Source organism: Anomalospiza imberbis, chromosome 1 (genome assembly GCF_031753505.1).
Source record: "Anomalospiza imberbis isolate Cuckoo-Finch-1a 21T00152 chromosome 1, ASM3175350v1, whole genome shotgun sequence".
In the NCBI taxonomy this organism is placed as follows: Eukaryota; Metazoa; Chordata; class Aves; order Passeriformes; family Viduidae; genus Anomalospiza; species Anomalospiza imberbis.
Genome location: NC_089681.1, coordinates 16,747,941 through 16,771,411, shown reverse-complemented (window position 1 = coordinate 16,771,411; position 23,471 = coordinate 16,747,941). Strand labels below are relative to the sequence as shown.

Here is a 23,471-nt window from a genome sequence, read left to right as displayed (position 1 = left end):
ATTTCTAAATAATACATCCTGGACTCAGAAATTCAACTGTTCTGAAAAAAATAAAAGTACTCAGAAATTCAACTGTTCTGAAAAAAATAAAATACTTAATGGGCTGAAAAAGGAAAATAGATACAAACTCATGAGAAAGATGTAGCATATGACTATTAAAGAGAAATAAGTGACCTATTGTCTCCTGTAAGTATAGCTCTTATTTTCTACCTATATCTTTTTTTTTTTTTTAACCCAGTCTCTCTATTATAGTTTTTATAAAGCACAGAATACTGATAGTGGATGCTCCTCCAATATATGCAAATATGTTTTATGTTTTAGAATAACCTCCTTTTTTAAAAAAGCAAATAAACTGTGAGTAGCACTCATGGAGTGCAGCAAATTTTTTTTAAAACTCTCCGTGGCATACACAAAGAAGAATTCTGATCCAGTTTATGAAAAACAAAATCAAAACAAATTAACTACAACCCAAACTTGCCTATCATCCTCAGGAAAAGGTGACCCACTAGATCCTGAAAAGTGTGCTTTAAATTTTTTTTTAATTTATTTTCTTTTTTTTTTATAAGCAGTGAACTGTCTGTGCACTGTGTTGTATGTCAATTCCCAGACTTTGAAGACAAATTATTACCACATTATACCATTGTGCAAACAGTGTTCAAGTTGGGGTCAAATCGTACTGCTTTTCCTTCCGCTGACTTTGCATTTGTGTCATACATGGGGTTTTCAAAAGCAGCTTGTCCATTATTATTTTCATGTACAGAGCATCCTGTGTACTGTGTTTTAGGTGCAGTCCTGCAGAATAAAGACAGAACATTTGAAACTGCAGTTTTCCTTAATATGTTTTAAGTATCAGAACAGAGTTTAGCTCCCAATTACAATTACAGGAGCTAAATATGACATCTTGATTTTTTTACAGTATTTATGTTAAGAATTAGTACCATCTTTATTGATGTTTAAAGGCTTTATGATTCCTTGGAAATGGCGTTCACTTAGAAATTTAGTTAACAACCTTAGAAGAGGCTATCCGTTGTTATTGTATCCATTATCCATTATCCAAGTTGTTACCCATTCCACTTTGATAATCAGATTATAAAGAATACAACAAAATCTTGTAAAGGCACAATAATTCCCCAGTCAGATGACTGAGCTTTCCTTTTTCCCTTTGGAGACTCAGCAATTCTACCAAGAACAAGTTTATTGCTGAAATGTGCTCTTTTTCACTAAATAGCTCAAAATACCAGAATTCAAACCCTTAAAATGTTTGATCTATATTGCTATACAAAATGCATACAGTATTTTAAGTCATCAATATAAAAAGCCAAGACAAGTGCTTACAGCATACACCTAATAGCAAATACATAAAAAAAATTACATGGGCAATTTTTCATATGCTGGAGCAGTTGAAAACAAGTACTGCTAATTAAAAAGTGTTTATACTAATGTTATCCTGTAACATAGTATTGTCAGACTATCAGATGTAAATCACCATTTTAGCAGTTAATATGCAATGAATTGTCATGGCATTAAAGGAATTAAGGTTTCTTTAGCCATCAAATGATTTAAAGCTACAGGAGAAGCTTACTGCATCCAAATAATTAATACTGGTCTCGGTAACATGAAAAAACCTGATGAATTTAGACTGATGAAACTGAAAAGGTTGGTGGCTATTTAACATAATTTCATATGAACTAATGATTTTAGATGCAGAAAGTTTCACAATGAAATCTCTTAATGACATAATGTTTGCATATATAGTTTTATGCAAATAAACTGGTCAAGCATTAAGATAAATTACTCAGGATATGACTCAATTCTGTCAAATGAAGAAATGAATAAAAGTAATTTATTGTAAATACACAAAAAAAATCTATCAATTATATTTTTCAGCATATGCCAATAATTTACAGCATCTATTTTATCATGAAGAGATAAAGTTATGAGACTTTAAATAGGTAGGAATGAAACTACAGCACCATATAATAAACTCATGTCTTAGTTATTATACCAGATATTAATAGACATAGGAAGAACTGTCTACATGCATATTTTGCAAAGCCTTTTTTGTTTTACAGAAAACTTTATTTACACTAGCAAAAACTGAAGACAAAAAACATCACCAATACTTAGAGGAATTCTGTATAAATAATTTGTACTTACCTTTGTTTATAAAGATAAAAGCCAAAACCAGCAAATATAAGGGCAAAGAAAGGCACAAGGATAGCAATGGCCACTGAACTACTATTTGTACCATGTGGTTGATTAGAAGAATTTGAACCCTCAGACATGTTAAGACCTAAAAAAAAAGAAGAAAAAACAAGTAATATTGTATACATGTCTGTTATCAGAAGCACATGTTACTCCATAGTCTTTGGAATTCAATCACAACTTGTTACTGAATCATTAACATATGTTCTGCTGCATACATACAGCTATATGCTGAGGCCGCCTGGAATTTGACAATATACCATATTCTGATCAATATGTGGATGCCACATATTGGCAGAACAGTACACCTACTCTGGTACAGTAAATATCTTACAGCATAATTCTGCATGGGATTCAACTTTTGTATGTAAGGAAAACACATGACTGTACAGTGATATGAAAAGTCAAATTTATAATAATGCATATGTTATATTGATTATATTACTGGTTTTATTTGTATATTTCAGTAATTAATAAATACTACATATATAAAACCCAAACATACTATCATGGAAAAAGGCAATGACCTGAAAAAACAAATTGAAAACTCATTACTTCCTTAGGTGCTGCTATTGATACACAGAGTAAAAGAGATAGAAACAATTTTGAATAGTTAAAGCCAGATATTGATAAAAAAATAGAAATATGACCTCCTGCATGGCTGAAGAATACATTATCTACATAGATAAGCTATACCTCTTTTAAATGTGAAGAACAGTTATAATAATGGCCCAGACATTGTAAAAAAATTCTTTAAAGAAAAAGTGTTTGGGCATTGGAATGGGCTGGCCAAGGAAGTGGTGGAGATACCGACCCTGGAGGTGTTTAAAGACAGATGGGATGTGGCACTCAGTGTCATGGCTTAGTTGACAAGCTGATGTTAGGTCATAGGTTGGACTTGGTGGTCTCCAAGGTCTTTTCCAAACTAGTTGATTCTGTGATCCTCTAATGCATCTTCAAAGTTAATTTTCAAGATTTTAACTGAATTGTTTATGAATTGCTTAGGTCATAATGTTTTCTGAATTTCTTGATCGTATAAGACAATATACAGAAATTTAAAAAAACAGAACAAAACACAAAAGAGGTCCCAACCAACCATCCATGGTTGAGACCTCAAACAACCAACCATGTGAGGAAAGTTGTGTGAGAGTAATAGTCAAAAAATTTTATCTCAAAGAAGGTAATTTTGAGTTTGTGAGCGTGAAATAATGAAGTGGTAAGCATGCTAAACAAAATCTGTTCCAAGATTGTGAATCTCTTTATAGCGATATTATTGGTTATATTAGCTACAATTAAATCTTGTATAGAATTTGACTCTTAATCATTCTTTTCCTCGAAGTTATGCGCCAATAAAAATGAACTTCAATATATTACAGAAAAGAATCTCAAACATATCATCCAAAAATTAAATGAAGAAATATAATTTTTGTAATAATCTATCAAAACAATTTGCCAAGGTAGTCTTGCATTTATTTTTTCCTAGATGACTCTAAAATATTTTAAAGAAGTTAATAAAAGGAAATAATTTATGATATTCATCTAAAGAAAACATTTCTTGACAAAGACATTTCTAAAAATTTTGGCAAAGTAATTTGCATATGAAATCACAGTGAAAAACAAGATCAGTATATTTTACTGTGACTTAGAACTGTGAAAGAGAAAAATTTGACTTTAGATGCCTTCTTTCCATCACATTCAGGAAATAAAGAATTTCCTGATTTTACTGAAAGAAAATAAGAAGGAACAATACTTTGTGGCTGAAAGAACATAATTTTTCATCCACATATAAGAATTTTACCTGAAGCTAAGAACTTTATCTAAACAGCCATTATATTAGTAAAAAGGAAGTCCTCTTCTAAGGCATTCCCAGCAGTATTTTATCATTTAAAATTCAGCATAAACTAAATTCAAATTCTCATGTAAGGAGAAATATCTCAGTTCTTAAGACAACATTAGAAAAGAAAATTAATTTCTTTTCTTAAATAGCATAACAGAATGTTGTGAGATCTGTTACTCTGTTACACCTGAGCTCTGTTACTAAAGCTCTCTTAGTATAGAAACAAGAAGTTAATTTTTATGACATAAACACTTACCAAGACTTTTTTCTTCTTAAAAGTAATATAAGTATTTACCTGCAAATATTTAGCAGTTTCCCTCTTCCAACAAATGTTTAGGTGAAATGTTTCAGCACCATAAGCAAGAAATCAGTTTATCAAAGCATTCTACAACATGGGTTTTCTAGATAGCTATTAGGATATGAAACTAAATGCATTTTACACATAATTGGATATAAAAATTGCTCAAAATATTACAAATTAATATAAATACTAAGCAGTAGACTGCAAGTCATCTATAGCTCCTTCCAATTCATTTGTAACTACTACCTAAATGACAGTTTAAAGGTATTAACATCTCAATATTCTATGAAACATCAATCCTGTAACATCCTGAAGATACCCTCATACTACTGGATATAAGAAAACTGAATATGGAACAATGAACTAGTGAAGAATTAGAATTTTTTGAATACCTATTCTTTGAAGCCCAAATTGTCCATAATCTTTACCCTGGATGAATCCTTGAAAAACATACGTTGCTCCATCAGGTTCAGCAGAAACCTGTAAACAAAAAATGCTTTGAATTAAATGGGGAAAACTGTTGCAAATTGCATGTAGCTATTTGATAGGGAGCTCCTCTATTCTATATACTAATATGCTTGACTTGTTGCTGTTATTCCCCATTATAAACACCCTCTTTTTCTAGGAAATTTATATATAAATTTCAAAAGAAAACACAGGACTGTTATAGGCACAAATTAGGCATGGTGGTTTATGGTCACATATGACACCTTATACTACCTTTAACTGTATTTTTTTAAAACCACTATGACCTAAAGTTTCTGGTAGTTCAAATGTCAGTATTATACTTCATAGTTTTCTGTTTTGTTTAGGAAGTAGATTGAAGAAGTTATATTGCATATAATCTTAAAGATGAAAGAATTGAGATTTTAATAGCTAGTTTTAAACTTAATAAAAAAACTCAAATTAATTAAAAAAGTTCTTTTGATTTTTCTCAGTGCCTGTCCTAAAGAGCACTTAATTATATAGCCATGGACCAGAAGAATATTGAATAAGGTTTAGGTACAAGGGCAAAACCTGCTAGTATAAACTAAAAGACTTGTGGGAGTGAGGGGATGGTTGTGATCCCATTATTATCTCTCTTATTACAGTAAGTACAGTCTAAAGTAGTGTACTGTATATAACTCGACAGATACTTGTTTTTAAGAATATTAATTAGGTTTAAATTCAGTGTTTTCTAGGTAGGTTCCTTCAAACTTTTCCTTTAAGCTTCCCTTTCTCAAGACACAGTATGTCTTCAGCAGTGACCTGAAGCTATGTTTTCACTGAAGACCGGGTGCTTTTCTTAGGTGAATTTTTTACTTTGGGCTAAAGCAGCTTCTTTGTGCTATTCCAAGACTCAAAGGAAAAAAAGGTCAAGTAAGAACAGTATGTAAATAGCATATGGAATGTAGGGAGTATGCTGTCTATTTTTGTATACTTAGAAGTCTGAAAGTGAATTCTTTGCTTTTGCTACCTCAGGAGTATGTTCGTGAAGCCGTAAGTTTGTACAAGCCAAGAGAGTTAAGCCTTTTTACTAGTTCATTTCTTGCTTATTGAGTTTAGTTTAAGGTTTTCATTCTGCACCTTTGAAAAAATTATTGTTCAACCACTGCCACTTGTTATAAAAATATAAATTTGTGCGTACAATTCAATGTACACATGGCATGTGCAAACATAGTGGTGTCCCTGTAGGGCTTAATCAATAAGTGAAACATAAGAAAACAGATAAATTCCTTAAAAAATCAAATGGTGTAGTAAGGATATATCAGTGTTTATCCTCATCCAAAAAATTTTAGGCTATTTGTTTTCTAATAACTCTACTTTTGTCTCTATTTATTCTTGGAAGGCTTTTCTTACTCATGGTTTAATCACATCCCAGAAACCTGGGTTATTTAATCATCTCTTTTACCTCTCCTCCTCTCAGTTATGTGTTCTCTTCTTCTCTGTTTTAAAGAATAAACTCGAATCCAGAACCACAAGGAGCCTAATGCGAAATTGGAGTAATCTATTTTGTTTTCCCTATACATGTAAAAATTCATGTTTTTCAAGGTATTTTTTAAAAATCACCAAAAAGTAAAACATGTATCCTAATATAATGATCAGAATTGTTATAGTATTAATAGAATATAATATTATCATATAATGGGTTTATATTTAGCTATTATAAAATTTCTAAATATATTGAGATAAAGAGACCTGCGAGAAAGGCTTCTGTACTAACACGCATTATAATTTTGCCTACACTCTATGACTGTTCCCATATTTTCCCTTGGACTGGTCTCCTGCATTTTTCAAGAAAATTTTCATGTAATTTAATGAATCAGCTTTGCTAAAAAGATTCCATTTGATAATTCAAGGGTTTTTTGGATCTAAAAACAAGCATGATTTCAATCGTACAAAAAAAATTCCCTCTATTGTGTAGCAGAAATATACTCACAAAACCATCCATAGCCCATTTTTCCTCTTTCAACTTGCTTGCAGATGTATGGGACGGTGCTTTAATGAGATATATGTGGAGCATTAACCGAGCTTCCTGGCTTTTATACACTCCTGTAGAATATAGTTTAAAAATTCATATTTGTGTTGACCAGAAAAATAATGTTATCTTTGAGAATAAACACTTCATCTCTTGTCCTTAAGAGGAAAAGCAGGAAGAATAGGTACCAATTTTCAACATTGTTTGTTTAAAAAGATGCACTCTATTTTGAAATTATTTCAATAATCATAAGATTTCAAGAGAAACAGATTTTAGCTTAGCCTGTTGAGAAGAGAGAAGAGAAACTCCATACACACAGCTGTTACTTCAAGCCTTAGGCGGAACATTGACAGCAATCTGATTTGAAATTGAAAATATTGTTCTGAATCAGGAAGAGTGTATTTAAACCTCACATATTTACTTTCAATATATATAATTTAGTCATTACATAGAAAATGTGATAATAGGAACATCCGCACACAAATTCAATTCCAAAAGCTGCTGCTAAATTAAAACATAATTAATTTGAATTTTTTTTTTTACAATTGGATTGTTCTTCATGAGTTAGTATGGTCAGTTACAATCCAGTTTCTTCCATAAAATGAGAAGAGTTGTAAGCAACCCTATTTACTTTGTAGATATAATTATTGACTCATTCTTGTTCCTGAAGAATAATTATTTAGAACCCAAATATCATTCCTTGTTAATTTGGAAATGAAAATTAAATACCACAATATGTTTAGTGATTTAGTCTTCCATTTCTAATTCATGTCTCTTGTGTACATGCCTATATTGAAAAAACAAAAGTCTTCTCCACATTGAGGACTGGTGATTGCCCCGTAGGAGGTATCATTACATATAAATAATCTCTGAGCTAATGAGAAGACTTACTTTCATATAAACATGCACTGAGCTCAGATGAATGAGCTTTGGCAAGATGTGTTTATTCTATGTATAATTACAGCAAGCACAGGTGTCAAAATAAAAAGAAGTAAAGATAGATGCATCAAATGATGGAATGCAAAAAAGTAAATTATGCAGGAAGAGGGAACTACTTTTCATTTGAGAAAACTACAAATTTAGTGTAGGTGAATTCAGCTTCCGAGCATGTAAATGTATTTTTTGATCCATCACTACTTCCCTGGCCCTAATATACCCTTTCAGCATACAAGATCTCAGTGTTCTATTAGAGCAGGGAAATAAAAAAATACTAATTACCTGACATGTGTATTAATATTAAAATACTAAAAATATTAATTTTTATTATGTGTAATGCCTGTATATAGAGTGGTAAAGGGCATTTGGAATCACATTTGTGTCTAGTTGAAGGGAACTTTTATTTGGAGGACGAGTGTTTTGAGTGAGAAAACACAGTGGTTTACTTTTCTAATTCTAAAAATACAAAATGCTATATCTGTTGTTCCTAATATCATCAAAGAAACTACATGGATGAAATTAATACAACACAAAAAATTCACACACAGCCAAGACAAAAATGGTTATCAGTCAGAAAACATTCAGTCCACTCTCAAGAATGATTCTTCAAAGAACACCTACAAAATAATTTAAAAGGCAAACCTAGTGATAAAAATTCACCATTCTACTCAACTCAGAGGAAACACAGATTCTGAGGCTCATTAGATCCTTCCTGTAGACCACCCCTCTCCGCAACCAGGAGATCAGGCCCAGCAAAATAGGCTTATGAAAGGCAGATCTTGCTTGACTGCTCTGGGCTCTTTCTATGATAAGGTGACTTAGTAGGTGAAAGAAAGGCTGTGGATGTCGTTTCACTGAACTTTAGTAAAATCTTTGATACTATTTCCAACAGAATCCTCCTGGAGAAACTGACTGCTCATGGGTTGGACAGGTGGACTCTTCACTGAGTAACAAGCTGACGGGCTGGATGAGCTCAGAGATATGTAATGATTTGTGTTACATGTAGTTAGGGGCCAATCACAACTGGTATTCCACTGAGCTCAGTGCTATGGCCAGTCCTGTCTAATATCTTTATCAACAATCTGGATAACTGACAATCTCAGTCAGTTTGCAGATGACACCAAGCTGGGCAGGAATGTTGATGTGCTGTGCTGGAGGGTAGGAAGGCTCTGCAGAAGGATGTGGACAGTTTGGATCAATGGAACTGCACCTGGGTCACAACAACCCCAGGCAACTCTACAGGCTTGTTGGCCCTGGAGGTGCTAATCATGGCTGAACATGATCCTTCAGTGTGCTCAGGTGGCCAAGAAGGCCAACGTCATCCTGGCTTATATAATAAATAGGGTGGTCAGCAGCACCGGGGCAGTGATCATGCCCCCGTATCTGGCACTTGTGAGGCCACATCTTAAACCCTGCATTCAGTTTTTGGCCCCTCATTACAAGAGAGACATGGAAGTGCTGGAACATGTCCAGAGAAGGGCAATGGAGCTGGAGCACAAGTCTTACAAGGAGAGTCTGAGGAAATTTGGGTTGTTTAGTCTGGAAGAAAAGGAGACTGAAGGGAGACTACATCCTCTCTTCAACTACATGAAAAGAAGTTGAAGCAAGGTGTGTTCTGGTGCTTTTCTCAAGCAGCAAGCGGCTAGATGAAAGGAAATGGCTTCAAGTTGTGCCAGCAGAAGTTTAGATTGGATCTTATGAAAAAATTCATCACTGAAAGGGGTTGTCTGGCATTGGAACAGGCTGTCCAGGGAAGTGGTGGAGTCACCGTCCCTGGAGGTATTCAAAAGATGTGCACATGTGCACTTCCAGAGGCATGGTTGAGTAGTGGATTTGGCAGTAGTAGGTTAACTTGGTTAGCTTAGAAGTCTTTTTTAAACCTAAATAATTCTAGGATTCTAACTTTTTTTTTCTTTCTTAGAAAATCTAGTAAGTGTCAGCTCTAGTTCTTTCCAGGTTCATTAGGTATCTCTGACTTTCTAGGTCAACATTTATCAATCTCATCATATTTATTATTAGTTATTAGGCTACTGTGGGGAAATTTTATAATTAAGAAATAAGAAAATCTCATGAACAGTACTTGAAGTTTATTTAAAATGTTTAAAAGAGAAACATGGTAATTAATATGATTCTTTCACTCCTTATTGACTATTAACTCCAGATATAGTAAAACCGCTAAAAGTTAAAAAAACAAAAAAAAAAAAAACCAAAAAAAAAAAAAAAAACAGAAACAAAAAAAAAAAAAAAACAAGGGGAAGGAGAGAACTGGAAAAATCCCTGCCTTTGGAAAGGAACTGAAATGCAATGAAAATTTCTCTGATAAAATAATAAAATTTAAGTTATGCAGAAAGTTACAGGAAACCAATGTATGCAAGACAGAAAAATAAAAATTAAAAAAAAAGGAAATTTAGTTTTCCTTAGCTCATACCTGATAGCAGCAATTCCATATTGCTGTTTGTAAGTGTTGCATTTACTCTTCCTGAAGTTGCATTGAAGCTGGTGACTGTCAAAGTCATGGGTTGCTTCTTGCTTTTGTAATTGTAAGATCCTTTCCATATATAATTTTGGGCAAATACATCATCAGGAACTATACAGATGAAAACATGTTTCAATACATTTTGTGATATTTAGTACTTAAAGAGTCAAATAACCCACAAAATGTATGATAAATAACAGCATTTTCCTTCCTTTACTCTTTATATATCTACTAGGCATAATCTTCAGATATAAAACATAGAAACCTGGCATAAGCTTTTATGAAAGAAATGTATTTGCACTGAAGAACACAACCACAACTACACCTTCATCTGCCTTTGTCCTGAAATGTGGCCCTGTCCCAGAGTTAACCAGTTTCACAAATTCTAAAAGCTTTAGCTAGAAGAGCATACTCCACTCACTGTAGAATCTTTTCTTTGCCAGCATAGGCAGCTAGGGACATATGGCTAACATGAAATTTTATAGAAATTCGTATCTATTTAGATATAAAAAATTTTCATAAGTAATTTCTTTAAATGACATCAAAACCTATAATAATTTTCTTTATTACTAGTCAACTTTTCTAATTAAAAAAATATATAAGTTTTGTCTTGTCTTCAAATGCTTAAAAACATTAGGAGATTTACCAGGAGAAAAAAATTAATTCTCTAATTTAAGATTTAAAACAGATCATAGTCTGCCAGGAAAAAATATGCTAGATTTATAACGTCACATTTAATACTTACAATTAGTGAACTGAAAAATTAATTATTTAAGTAATGCTATTTCAGCAAGAAAATAACCCCACCAAAACAACAAAAAGCTACCTGTGATATAAAAAGTGATAAATGCAAATCTTTAAAATCTTAACATGAGATACCTTTCGAACAATTAAATTAAAAGTGATTTAGAATGGGCTAACTGCACTTTCCAAAGTAATATACCAGAGTTATCCCTTTAAGAATCACTATTCAAAATCAGCACTTCCACATTATTTGAAGTGTTTCACACTGGACCTAAAGCTCAGTGGTCATGTGTGCATTGGCATCTCACGTCAGATAAGCAGAGAAGAATATTTGCCCTTTTCGCTCTCAGGATATCCCTAAATCCAAGACTGGGGCACACTGGAATACCCACAGTTTTCCTTCATCATTTATTTTATGCCATACAAAGACAGGACTTCTCCATGAAGGGTAAAGGATCTTTTCTAGTTTTTTTGTCTCTGTACATGTATGTATATTTGTATATGTTTCTTGAGAAAAACATTTAGATACTGGTCCTGTAAGCAAGGTGGAAATGCTCTGATGCTGTTGATTTATAGTCTGCCTGGAATATATTTTCCTACTTTTAGGAAAACTGATCTTTACGTGCTATATTGGCAGTTAACTGCACAAAATGATTGAAAATTTTCTGAATTAAAAGCTTGATGTCTACCATTCAGCAGAACATCATTGAAAAACACTGTTTTGAATTAGTACACAAAATGTTAAAAAAAAGCCCCCAAATCTCCATATGCTGAAGTACTACTTTTGAATCTTATTCATTATCAGTAGAAATTCAATCGGTTTATTATAGCCAAAGGCTAATTTTAATTAAGAAGACTGATCTTTTCAAAAAATCTCTTCAGTGGACAGAGAGCTCCTCTTGTCAGGACATCCTAATATGGTCTTCAGCAAATCAGTTAAAACTGGAGACTTGAGCCAGAATTGGAGAGATTACCTTGTCTCAGCTAAAATTAGCTTTTTTTCCTAAAGGCTAAATTCAAGGCTAATACTAAGTATTTAGGTAAATCAATTTAAAATAGAGATATGGAAAAATAGTGCAGGACTGAAGAAAAATGCAAAACATCTTTAAATTATTTCAAGGTGAGTAGTACAGCTTCTAAATAGGTAAATTGCATAGAATCTTACACAGAAAACAGTGATTTCAGTGAAACCAGTAAAACTCTCATTACATAACAGAAATTGTATATAGATATAAATTACACCATATGATAGATGAACTTCAAAATTAGGGAATAATTAAATTATCTTTTCCGCCTTGTTAATCCAGTGGTTAATCTAATATCCTTTACACATTCTAAATCACATAGTGCAATCTCACTAAACTGATCCTCACTGTTTTTTCTACAGAAATGGTTTATAGCTATACAAACCTTGGAGTACTTACCACTTAGTTTGGGACTTGGTGTTCCCAATGCGGGTCTGGGATCCTTCACTAATATTTTAGAACCAGCTGTTAGAAATAATAAAAGATATAAAGATAAATCAATAGCAAGATGTTACTCAGAAACAATAAAAATAATTTCCATCATGGAATTTATTTGTTTAAAAGCATATAGGATGATGTTTAAAATTCAAACATGAGTGAGATCTCAGTTGGTATCAAACCTTAGTATCAGAGGAGCACTGGCACATAAATTTCTTCTGTTCCCCCATATCCACCTAAATAAGGCACCTGGATGTTATTAAGTCATTTTCAGCTGTCAAACAGTGCAGGGTTTCACTTCAGAATCCATGTTTCAGAATTTACAGTCCTGGACCATGCACCTAATATGTGAGCTGCCTTCTAATATAGCATCTAATCCTGGCTATGTCACTTGGATTAGGAACAGTGAACAGTGCATTGACTGCAATGTAAGACCAAAAAGTGAAGACACACATAACAAAAGGAGCTTGAAATAATTTCTCTCCAGGACTTAACTATCTTCAACAGTACTGAGTGAGACGTCTTATGTTCAAGACTGACAAACCATAAATACTGTTTTAATCTCTTAATATTGAAGGAGAAGGTCCCTGATTCTTTAAAAGATCACAACAGAAAGAAAGAAACAAAAGAGGCTGTCCAGAGTATCTCCAACTACTCAGGTGATATGAGAACTGGAAGTTGGAGAATATAATTTCTTCTCTGCTTAGAGCAGAAACTCTCCCACCACTGAAGATGATGAACTAAATGCACTAGGACTTTATAATTTCCTAGGGATTAAGCTATTTTTTTTAACTAATTTGGATTCATTGGAAGATAAAGAAGACAAATAATTCTGCCTCCTAATGTAAAATATTCTCATGTAGCAGTAGACTCCTGCTCCAACTGTGATTTCAATATTTTGTATTTTGGGTGTTGGCCTTGAACCCAGGCCTTTTCTCTCCAATCCATGTTCTAAAAAAATACATAAGAAAAGAAACTACCTTGTCCCTAAACTGAGTATCTTTCTGTATAAAAATGAAATTTTTGCAAGGAGGACTGAGAATATTTTTATTGAGAATAAATTTTAGCTTTTTTAAAAGGTGTTTTCTTGTCGTGTATGTTAAAACTGTGAAGAAGCAAGGGTGGGGTTGAAATGCAACTGAAGGTTCTCATGGACTATTACTACTGATTGATTAACCTCCATTTCCTCTCTGTTTTGAAAGAAACTTACTAAGCGTCACTGTACATTGTTGACCTGGTGGGCATGGTTCAACAGTGTATGCTTTCTGACTACATTAAATTCATGTTAGAAATATCTGGATCACACTTTCCAGCTGGGCTTTAGCATAAAAAGATGATGAGTCAATTTACTTTGTCAAGTTGAATAATTTCTAGTCAAGTTCACAATTGAAATTTGAAATACAAAATAAAACTTAAATATGAATGTTAGATACAAATCCAAAACTAAAACTAGTTAACTATGAAGTTTAAGTTTCTAGGTACAGATACTTGAGTTGGACTCTTAAGATTTCAATTTTGTATTTAAAGCATCGAATTCTAGTTTAATTCCCCTACACATCCCTGTAGAGCTCTCAGCTCTAAACATTTTATTCCTTTTCATGTATTTCCAAGTTATTTTTGTGAAGTTCACAATAAGAAGTGAACTTCTAACAGCAGCAGCAGAAAATTCTTGAATCAAAATACAATCTATGAATCACATTTGGCCTGCCATAATACTTTCCAACTACTGAACAAGTCATAAGCTTCCTGGCTGCTAGCTTTCTAGCACTTTCCCAAAGCTCTGCTTTATTCTCCCCCAGCACTTGCCTGGCATGCAATTCCAGGACACCTGTTTTTTAGTAATACAAACTATTCATTTCCTATTTCCCTTCCAAGTAGCAGTGTTTGGCTATAAAGCCTTTGAATGCCTCTGCAAGAGCCCTGGGGATAACCACATCTGAAACATTAGGTAACAGTAATCTGAAAAGGCCTTTAAATATTCAGGAAATAAAATTCCAAACAGTTCCTACAGTTGAGTGTATTCTTTATCTCACATGTAAACCTCCTTGCTTGCCATGACTTGGCTATGGTGTTTTCCATGTCCTATCGTGACAAAATGTGTAGTAAAAATTAGAAACAAAGGTGGGAACAGCAAGGACAAAGTAGATACACTTTATTTCTAGTAGTATACAGTTCCTTACATAAAAATATAAAGTAATAAGTAACTTTTTGGATTAATTTCACGCAGTGATTCAGACATCTTGGACTTTAGGCATCTTTCTCAAAAATGACTTCAAAATCGTTCAATCATTTAGGTTGGAATAGACCTCTACGATCTTAGAGTCCAATAGCTAACCTAACACTACCAAGTCTTCTGCTACATTATGACTCTAAATGCCACATCTACACATCTACACATCTATCTCCACCACTTTCCCAGGCAGCCTGTTCCAATGCTTGATAATTCTTCCTAATTTTTCCTAAAATTTTCTCATAATGTCCAACCTAAGCCTCGCCTGGCACAGCTTTAGGCCATTTCCTCTCATGACTTGTTAACTTGAAGAAGAGACCAACATTCACCTTGCTACAACCTGTTTTCAGGTACTTATAGAAAGCAATAAGGTCTCCCCTCAGCATCCTTTTCTTTAGGATAAAGACCCTCAGCTTCCCCAGCCTTTTTTCATAAGCCTTCTGCTGCAAACCTTTCACCAGCTTCATTCCTCTTCTTTGGGAACAGTCCAGTACCTCAAAATCTTTCTTGGAGGGAAGGGTCCAAAACTGCACACACTATTCAAGGTGTGGTTTCACCAGTGCCAAGTACTGAGTGACCACTAAGCAAGTCAGTTTGTTGTAGAAAAAGATTTGATTCATCAAGCAGGACCTGCCTTTCATAAAAACATGCTGGCCAGGCCAAATCAAATTGCTGATGTGCATGTGCCAAGTGCAAGTAAAGAAAAGCACTGAAATATGACAGATGGCAGATGCAGTGGGAAACAGAAGAGCTTACCTTCACAAACTGGAACCTTCCCAGTCCATGTGCCATCAGACCTACAGGCTCTGTGCTCTGATCCTCCTGCCAAGAAGAAGCCTGGCTGACAAGTGTAAATCAATGTATAACCAAGTGACGGAAGATCCATTCCTGCAACATTAGCATGACTTGGTGTTTCTGGTTGTTTACAGCTGTGAGCTACAAAGAAATGATAAAATATCCTTCTGTCAAAATGGTGAAACTATTTCGGAAAAGATAATATATGCCCATTCTGACAGTTAACTAGCAAAGTAAAAAATCATTAGAAATTACATATTAATATATTTTAATTCACATTATAAATTACTATATAGTCTATAAAATATCACCACGAGTCAGTAAATACATCCTTAAACATGGACCTTCCAATTCCAAGGGACCAAGAACAGACTGAAATGCACTTTCATGAGCAAAATTAATTGTCTGCATATGAGAACAGAAAGAGCACACACCATACCAGACTTAAAAGCGATCATGGCTTGTGACTTATACCACTTATGATATCTATGTAGCATTGTATAAGACTAAGTAAATGGTCAATTGCAAAGCATGGTGAAAGGTCAAGGAGAAATTTAATGTGAGCTGTACATATCAGAAAAGTGAAGTTACCATTTCTAATGTCATATGAAGGGTCTTATATGTTTAACAATCACCACAATGTGGGATTTATGTGCTATCTCAAAGACAGCATACCTCCAAGAGCAGAGTTCGCCTTTCAACACTCTAAGCTACTGATTTGCTGTTTGCTTAAGATTAATGCTAGCACCAGCTGAAATAGTAGTAACACTGTTTCCTCCTGTGGATATGTTCTCCATTCACTGAAGTGTTTCTATAGGGTCAGACCTTACAAGGTAAGACTATTTCCAGAAAAAATTCCGCTGACTAGCTGAACTAGAAAGATTATCCATGATCCTATGTCTTCAGTAAATTATCATTATTTAACAAAGTGTAAAAGATCTATGAAATGAAGTGCTGCTGTCTGTACTCAAAGAAGATTCTCTCTATTTCAGATTCAAAATTTCCAATTGCAAACACTTTTTTCTGATCTTAAAATACTGTGACTCCTTGATTGGGAAACAGTTCAAACACTTTACTAGAACTGATTTTAATTATATGCTTTCCTGTGTATTTTAGAATAGGGTCTTCTGATATGTCCTATTCTCACCATCTCCTCTCTGAGTTGGAAGGGTTGCATGCTCTTAGATAGAAATTGACTTTGGATGAAGATCTGCCTATTTTATCTCTTTTTTTTTTTTTTGAGTTCTATTGTTATATATAAATGAACTCAGAATCATATTTCTAGCTGCTGTAAGCTAGTAATGCAGATTTCTGTTAACTTTCAGTTAATAAATTCATATAGATTAACTTTATGACAATATTACTGCAGCTAAATAATATAGATTAAAAATTTGAGGAAGGAAAAAAATTTATAATTTCTTACGTATACATTCTGGCTGGATGCCACTCCATGTAAGATCAGGAAGGCAAGTTCGTGTTGTTGAGCCATGGAGCAGGTGTCCTTTTTTACACTGAAATTGAACAACATTTCCCACCTGTTGAAAAGTAGAAAACACAGTAATATTGTTATGAGCAACTATCAAGCTGGGATTTTTTTTCCTAAATTTGATCACTCCTTCGCATAATACAGACTTGATAAGTTGTGATTCCCTTTTTCTGGAAAGTAAATTAATTTTAAAGAACAATTTGATATGAAATAAAAAATTGCTTCATTCTCAGTAGAATTACTCTCCCCACAAAATTAGATCTGTCATGGAAGAAAATCGAATACTCATCTTCTGTGGTCTCTCTAGTGTATTGTTTTGGGCCTGGAACAGTTGATGAACAGTGAGTTTGGAAACAAAGCTTATGGTGCCTTCCCCACTCTAGGCCAAAGGAGAGCCAGGTGGGCAAAATTGCCACAAACAAGGGAAGTCTCAGAACTGAAATGGGTATTAGATTATGCTGGTCTTTTGCTGAACTAGATCCCCCTTTGGGGAATGCTGGATATATTCAGAGGTTATAATGAGAAATATTTGATTAGAATAGAAGGGGCTGGTCAACAACACTGTCTCATGCTTCAGAATGTTCCTATGATATTTTAATTTTGTTTTTTGATGAGAGGAGGTAAAGAATAACAGCTCTTCATACCACTTTGATAATAGAAACTGGAACACAAGTACATTAAAATTTACAACAGCAATTCATCTGAGATTAGCTTTTAATTACTATCCTCATTATGGGTATGTGTTGCATTAAAAGGAAAATAGAATTCTTACAGTTTCTGCACAAACATAAAATGGAATAACTTGTTCAGCATGTCCAGTCATGGTGAAGTTGATGAAAATGCAAATAATTCTTAGTTTCCGTCAAAAGTGAGGAAATTAGATTAAAAGTACATCATTCAGAGAGTATTGTATTACATAGTGTGAGTGCTTAACTCAAATATTAAGGTGCATAGATCATACCTACTGTTCTGCAGTGACCTGTATTAATATATTTATCAACTCATGTTTAAACAAGAAGTTGAATATATTAAACTATCTGTGACAGCACATTTATAGTTCTGGTTTGGGTATGATTTTTTAATTCTTTTGCTTACATGTGTAACACTTGATTCAGGCTGATGCCCAAAGGTAAAATGTGGATTATTTCTTGATAGTTTAGTACCGGGAAACAGCATTTCACTGCTACAAGTATTAATTTGAAACTTTATAGTACTATTTCATTTCAGCCCAAGTTTCTCATCAGAATGAAATTTAATAATAACTCGTGAACTACAGATAGTAGCTCATCAACACAGATGTGATTTAAAATTAATCTTTCTTTATTTTGCTCTTTTCTGTGTTCACTGGACTATGTAATTACTTTTAAAAGATTTGAAGGAAATACACTAAATCACTTGCATGATTAAGCACAAAGTAGTAATGTACTACAAATTTTAGAAATTGCACCAAGTAGCTATAGAAGCTTTTATTTTTAATTTCATGGTAAAGATCTTAGTTAAAACAATCACCATCAATATATTACCTTTAAAAAGTACTAGCCTTAAGAAAGATGTGTTCATATGACTACATCAGTGGACAAGGGAAGCACTACAGATATCATTTTTCTGGACTTCTGTAAAGCCTTTCACAAGAATCCCCCAAAACGTCCTTCTCTCTAAATTGGACAAAGATTGATTAGATCGGTGGACTGTTAGATGGATAAGAAAGTGATGGGACAGTCACATCTAGAGGGTAGTGGTCAATGTGTCAGACCCCCAGTGGACATCAATGACACATGGTGTCACTCAGGGTTCAGTATTGGAACCAGTGTTATTTAATATCTTCCTTAACAACCCAGGTGAAGGGATTGAGTGCACTCTCAGAAAATTCACAAATGACACCAAGCTGAGTGGTGTGTGTGACACATTTGAAGCATGCGATCCATCCAGAGGGACCTGGACAAGCTTGAGAAGTGGCCCATAAGAACATCCTGAGGTTTAGTAAGACCAAGTTCAAGGTGCTGCACTACACCTTATAGCAGGCATGTGCTGGGATATGAACAGATCAAGAGCAGCCCTGCTGAGAAGGACTTGGGGGTTCTGGGGGATGGAAGGCTGGACATGAGACAGCAATGTGCGCTTGCAGCCCAAAAAGCCAGTTGTATCCAAGGAGGCACCAAAAGAAGCGTGGGGCAGCAGGTTAAGAGAAGTGATTTTGCCCCTCTACTCTGTTATGGTGAGATCTCACCCAGAGTCCTGCATCCCACTTTGAGTATCTCAGCAGAAGAAAACCATGGATTTGTTGGAGGAAATCCACAGGAGGGCCACCAAAATGTTCTGAGGAATCCTCCCATAAGGAAAGCCTGAGAGAACTGTGTTTGTTAAGCCTGGAAAAAAGAAGGCTTCATTCTGACCTCACTGTGGCCTTCCAGTAACTGAAGGGAGCCTACAAGAAACCTGGAGAGGGACTGTTTACAGACACATGTAGTGATAAGACAAGTGGAAATAGATTCAGAAGAGAGTAGGTTTAAACTAGATACTAGGAGGAAGTTCTTTGTTGTGAGGGTGGTGAGAGACTAGGACAGGTTGCCCAGAGAATCTGTTGATGCCTCATACCTGGCTGTATTCAAGGCCAGGCTGAATGGGGCTTTTAAGTAACCTGGTCTACTGGAAGGTGCCCCTATCCAAGGCAGAGGAGGTGAAACTAGATTATCTTGAAGGTAGCTTTCAACCCAAACCATGCCATGATTTTATGGTTTTACAAGAAACAGAACCTTTATTTATGTAAGCACCAAAGCAGCATCAAAAATGCAACAGTTGCCCAAGGGATTAAGATGTTTAAGAAGCGCTGCCATGCTATTCAAGATTACAAATAAATGAAACTAATATTAAAATCAATATGCAATAAAATATTGCATATATTATATTAATTGCATATGTTATATTAATGACATAGGATATGTATAGTAATTATTAAACAAATAAAAGTAATTTTAAAAAGCTTCGTGGTCTACTTTGCAATATTCTTGCGTCAGGGGCACCAGATGGCGCTACAATACAGTATTGTGTGCTGAAAAAAAATCCCAGTCCTCAGATGTTCAGGTTTGCTCTAAGTTTTATTCTACAGCTCAAGAAGAGGCATTAGTACTCTGGGCAACAGTATTTGCATCCAATAAAAAAAAATAGTGCTTGATGTCTGTTCTATAGCTGACTTTTCTATAGTGTCAGTTATAGCTTGGATAGTCCCAAAATTAGCATAATAATTACTTTTTTTTTTTTTTTTTTTTTTTTTTTTTTTTTTTTTTTTTTTTTTTGCTAAACCCCTAAGAGGGTATATTTGTTACTCTCTTACAGGGTAATCTGAGAAGAAAATGCATAAATCTGATAAGAAAATGCATAAACATAAACTTGCATCCATTTATAAAGTACACTAGACCATTTTTTTCACCAAATAAAATGAAAATAATGTATAACAATTATCAAAATAATAAGTTGTTATCTTTCTTATTTCTTATATTTTTTTTAAGAATGAAGATACTTCTAACTCTCATGAGTTACTCCACAGTCAACTTTTTTCTTAGATTTCAGTTCACCGAAGAACATGAAGATACACTAATAATTTCTCTATCCCCGGTAATTTGTGCTGAAGAATTGAGAAGTTAAGGGAATGCCAGTTATTTACCTTCAATAACATTTAGCATCACATTTTAAGTGAATGAAAATATGCCTCATTAACTCTTCACTATATCTGTAGTTTGGTAACCCACTAATACATTATTACTCCTATAACAGGGTTTTTGAGTTTGCAAGACTGCTAGGCAGAAGCTTGACAGGCTTTCTTTGTCTGAAAGAGTCTTGAGCTGCCTGGAGTTTTGTGTTTGTTTTGGTTTTGTTTTGTTTTGTTTCTAAACTTGCTTTAGCTGTAAAATTTAAATTTCCTGGATCAGGTAGCTATCAGGTTTTATGCCTTTCTTTATCTTTGTATGGTACAACCACAGATTTATATCCATAGCAGAAAAAAAAAGGAATCTAATATGTGCAGAAAGATATATTTCCCACTAATGTGATGAGGTACAGGGAAATATAGGCCTGGTGCTGGAACGACAGCAAAGCCTTTGAGAAATGCAGACATCAGGATGCTGTGAGAAAGACTACAGTGTGACTATGATAAAATAGTGCTAAGACAATACAGTCTTAGCACTGAAGATCCTGTTGCTGTGAACAACTCACCCTTAAAGACATACAGGCCTGGACAGGAGCAGATTTCAGAGGTAAAAAAGAACAACTATATAACAGAGGTGAAATGTACCTTATAGTATAGATTGAAATATATGTGTATAATAATGAGCTGTAGTGTGAGTGATGTAAAAGTGTGTTAGAAACATTACAAACAACTTCAGGTGAAACTCGAATGACAGAGACTAAAAAAAAAAAAAAAATCACATTCGTGCCAGTGAAGCACTCTAGATTGTGACACTGACACACAGACACCAGAGATCTCAGGACAATGAGAAGCAGGGAAGCAGGAAAATACATGGTGTCTGATATGGCTTAAATTACATTTTCATTGATACAGTGGTGGTGCCAACTGTGCTAATGGAGAGAGCTATATTGTGGTAATACAGCACTTCTCTGGAACTTCATCTTACAATTTAATCAACACTGAAGTTTTTATAAGCATTACATTCACAGAAGGAGATTATTTGCAAGGCTGCTCAACATCTGCAGATCAAGTTTCATATAGAATTTCATAAAATATAACCCAAGAGCTAGCAGAGGTATATCACTACTGCATTGTGTCTATTTTCCTTTTGAAATTAAGACTGCTCTTTGGCTCAGTTTAGGCCTCAATATAAGGGAAGATAGGTGAATTTCTACAAAACATGTTGGAAAAGCATGAGAAGTAGTAAATCTCATATATATGACTGACTGATCTAAGCAGTTCTAAACTGTTTCTTCAATTGAGTAGTACCTTGTGTTACAATAGCTTATGGTGGAAGTGCTATAAACACTTTCCTTTTTCTAGCAATAGAGCTGAAGAAGTATTTCAAACTCCACAGTTTCTTCCCAAGGAGTGATTTATTTTCCAGATTAGAGATGAAGGCAGTATTCACTAAGTTCTAAAGTTATATTGTCTCAATTGTAACACACTGCTGAAGTAGATCTGTCAAATAAAAATGGCTCAGATGAAAGGTAAACATTCTAGACTTATGTATTCATAACAATTAAAGCAGATGATGCTACTCATTTCCATGTCATGCCAGATATCCAAGTAGGACTAAACTAGTATTTTGATGTTATTTGAGCACATAGGAAACTGATCTGCTTCTGCCTGAAGAATTCAATACTGAACAATAAAGTCCATGCAAAATTATGTTGCCTCTTTTTTTACAAAGCTCTATTTTAATAGTTGAAGCATTCAAATGTGATGTGGTGATACTGGTGCTTTTGTTATTGTAGGTTTCAGAAGGTCAGGTTTAGACACGCCTTTTAGTCAAGCCTAGAATTATCTTGTGTTTGCCTGAACTTTCAGTGCAATCAATGAGATAGGAAAACAGATAATCATGAGTAGCGGAAAAAACAGGAACAAAGCAATGGTGCTGTGGAAGATCATAACTTGACATCAGTGTTGTGAAAAGCAAATGTCAGTGAGTGATTTTTGTCAGATAAAAGAAGAAGTAGTGCTATTAATTGAAAAGTACTTAAAACAGGATTCCACATATGAAGACTTGAATTCCAAGTGTGAGGCTATAGCTGGTATTTTTTATGAGACAGAGAAATAAATTTCAAACTTGACAATTAAGTTAATTAAGTTACTCTACTAATATTAGTTTAAATATAAAGTATCTAAGAGAGCTAAAAAAACCAAGCAAAATCCAAATAAAACGAATAAAAAACCCACATCTGTATTTTGGAACAATTGATAATTATTCCTTACCTTCCTGCTACAGAAAGAAGCAAAAATCCCTATTATTCCATTCACACAGGAAGCTAATTATAGCATAATGTCCATTAAATAATAATATTTTTGTGGTTTTAAAGGAGTCATAGCATTATACAATATATGATAATGCAAAATTTCTTTCTGGGATCTACAGACAATAACTTGTCTAAAACCAATCATTTTCACAATTGTTTCCACCCAATCAAGAACTAAGCTCAGCTTCATCTGTATGATTGATAATTCTACCCTGTTATATATTAACTAAGCAATCATTCTTAGAGTAACCAGAAGCTGCACATTTAGTTACTACATAAAGTCAAATTCACTGTGTGAACATGAGAATAAGTTGCTGGCTGGGTAAGGAGACTATAGCACATACACCTTAAATACTGGGCACTAACCTTATAACTGTTTACAATTTTTAAATTTTTTTAATTTACAGGGTTGTAAACTCTGCCAGCATTTATACTTATTTTAAGAATGATTTGTTAATTGATATTTTGTTTGATATTTTTAAAGTTCTATGCTAGCTGTGAGTGATATTTTACTCACAAAAACTACAGCACAAATGAGAGACTGCCTTACCCTCTACAATGAAAGCTCTTTAATATGTGAAA

General features: G+C 34.0%; 1 protein-coding gene across 3 annotated transcripts in view; it reads right to left on the bottom strand.

Annotated features, from left to right (window-relative positions):
* Positions 1-525: 525 nt before the first annotated feature.
* The window catches only part of CSMD3 (CUB and Sushi multiple domains 3), a 586,072-nt gene continuing 563,126 nt past the window's right edge, over positions 526-23,471 (bottom strand). For all 3 annotated transcript variants that reach the window (XM_068182735.1, XM_068182715.1, XM_068182726.1), the window contains 8 exons: positions 16,869-16,980; positions 15,407-15,586; positions 12,382-12,447; positions 10,166-10,324; positions 6,763-6,875; positions 4,736-4,823; positions 2,158-2,293; positions 526-792 (listed from right to left, as the gene is read on the bottom strand). In XM_068182735.1, coding sequence (XP_068038836.1) covers positions 633-792; positions 2,158-2,293; positions 4,736-4,823; positions 6,763-6,875; positions 10,166-10,324; positions 12,382-12,447; positions 15,407-15,586; positions 16,869-16,980 — 1,014 coding nt within the window. In that variant the 3' untranslated portion in view covers positions 526-632. The remainder of the gene's footprint in view (positions 793-2,157; positions 2,294-4,735; positions 4,824-6,762; positions 6,876-10,165; positions 10,325-12,381; positions 12,448-15,406; positions 15,587-16,868; positions 16,981-23,471) is intronic.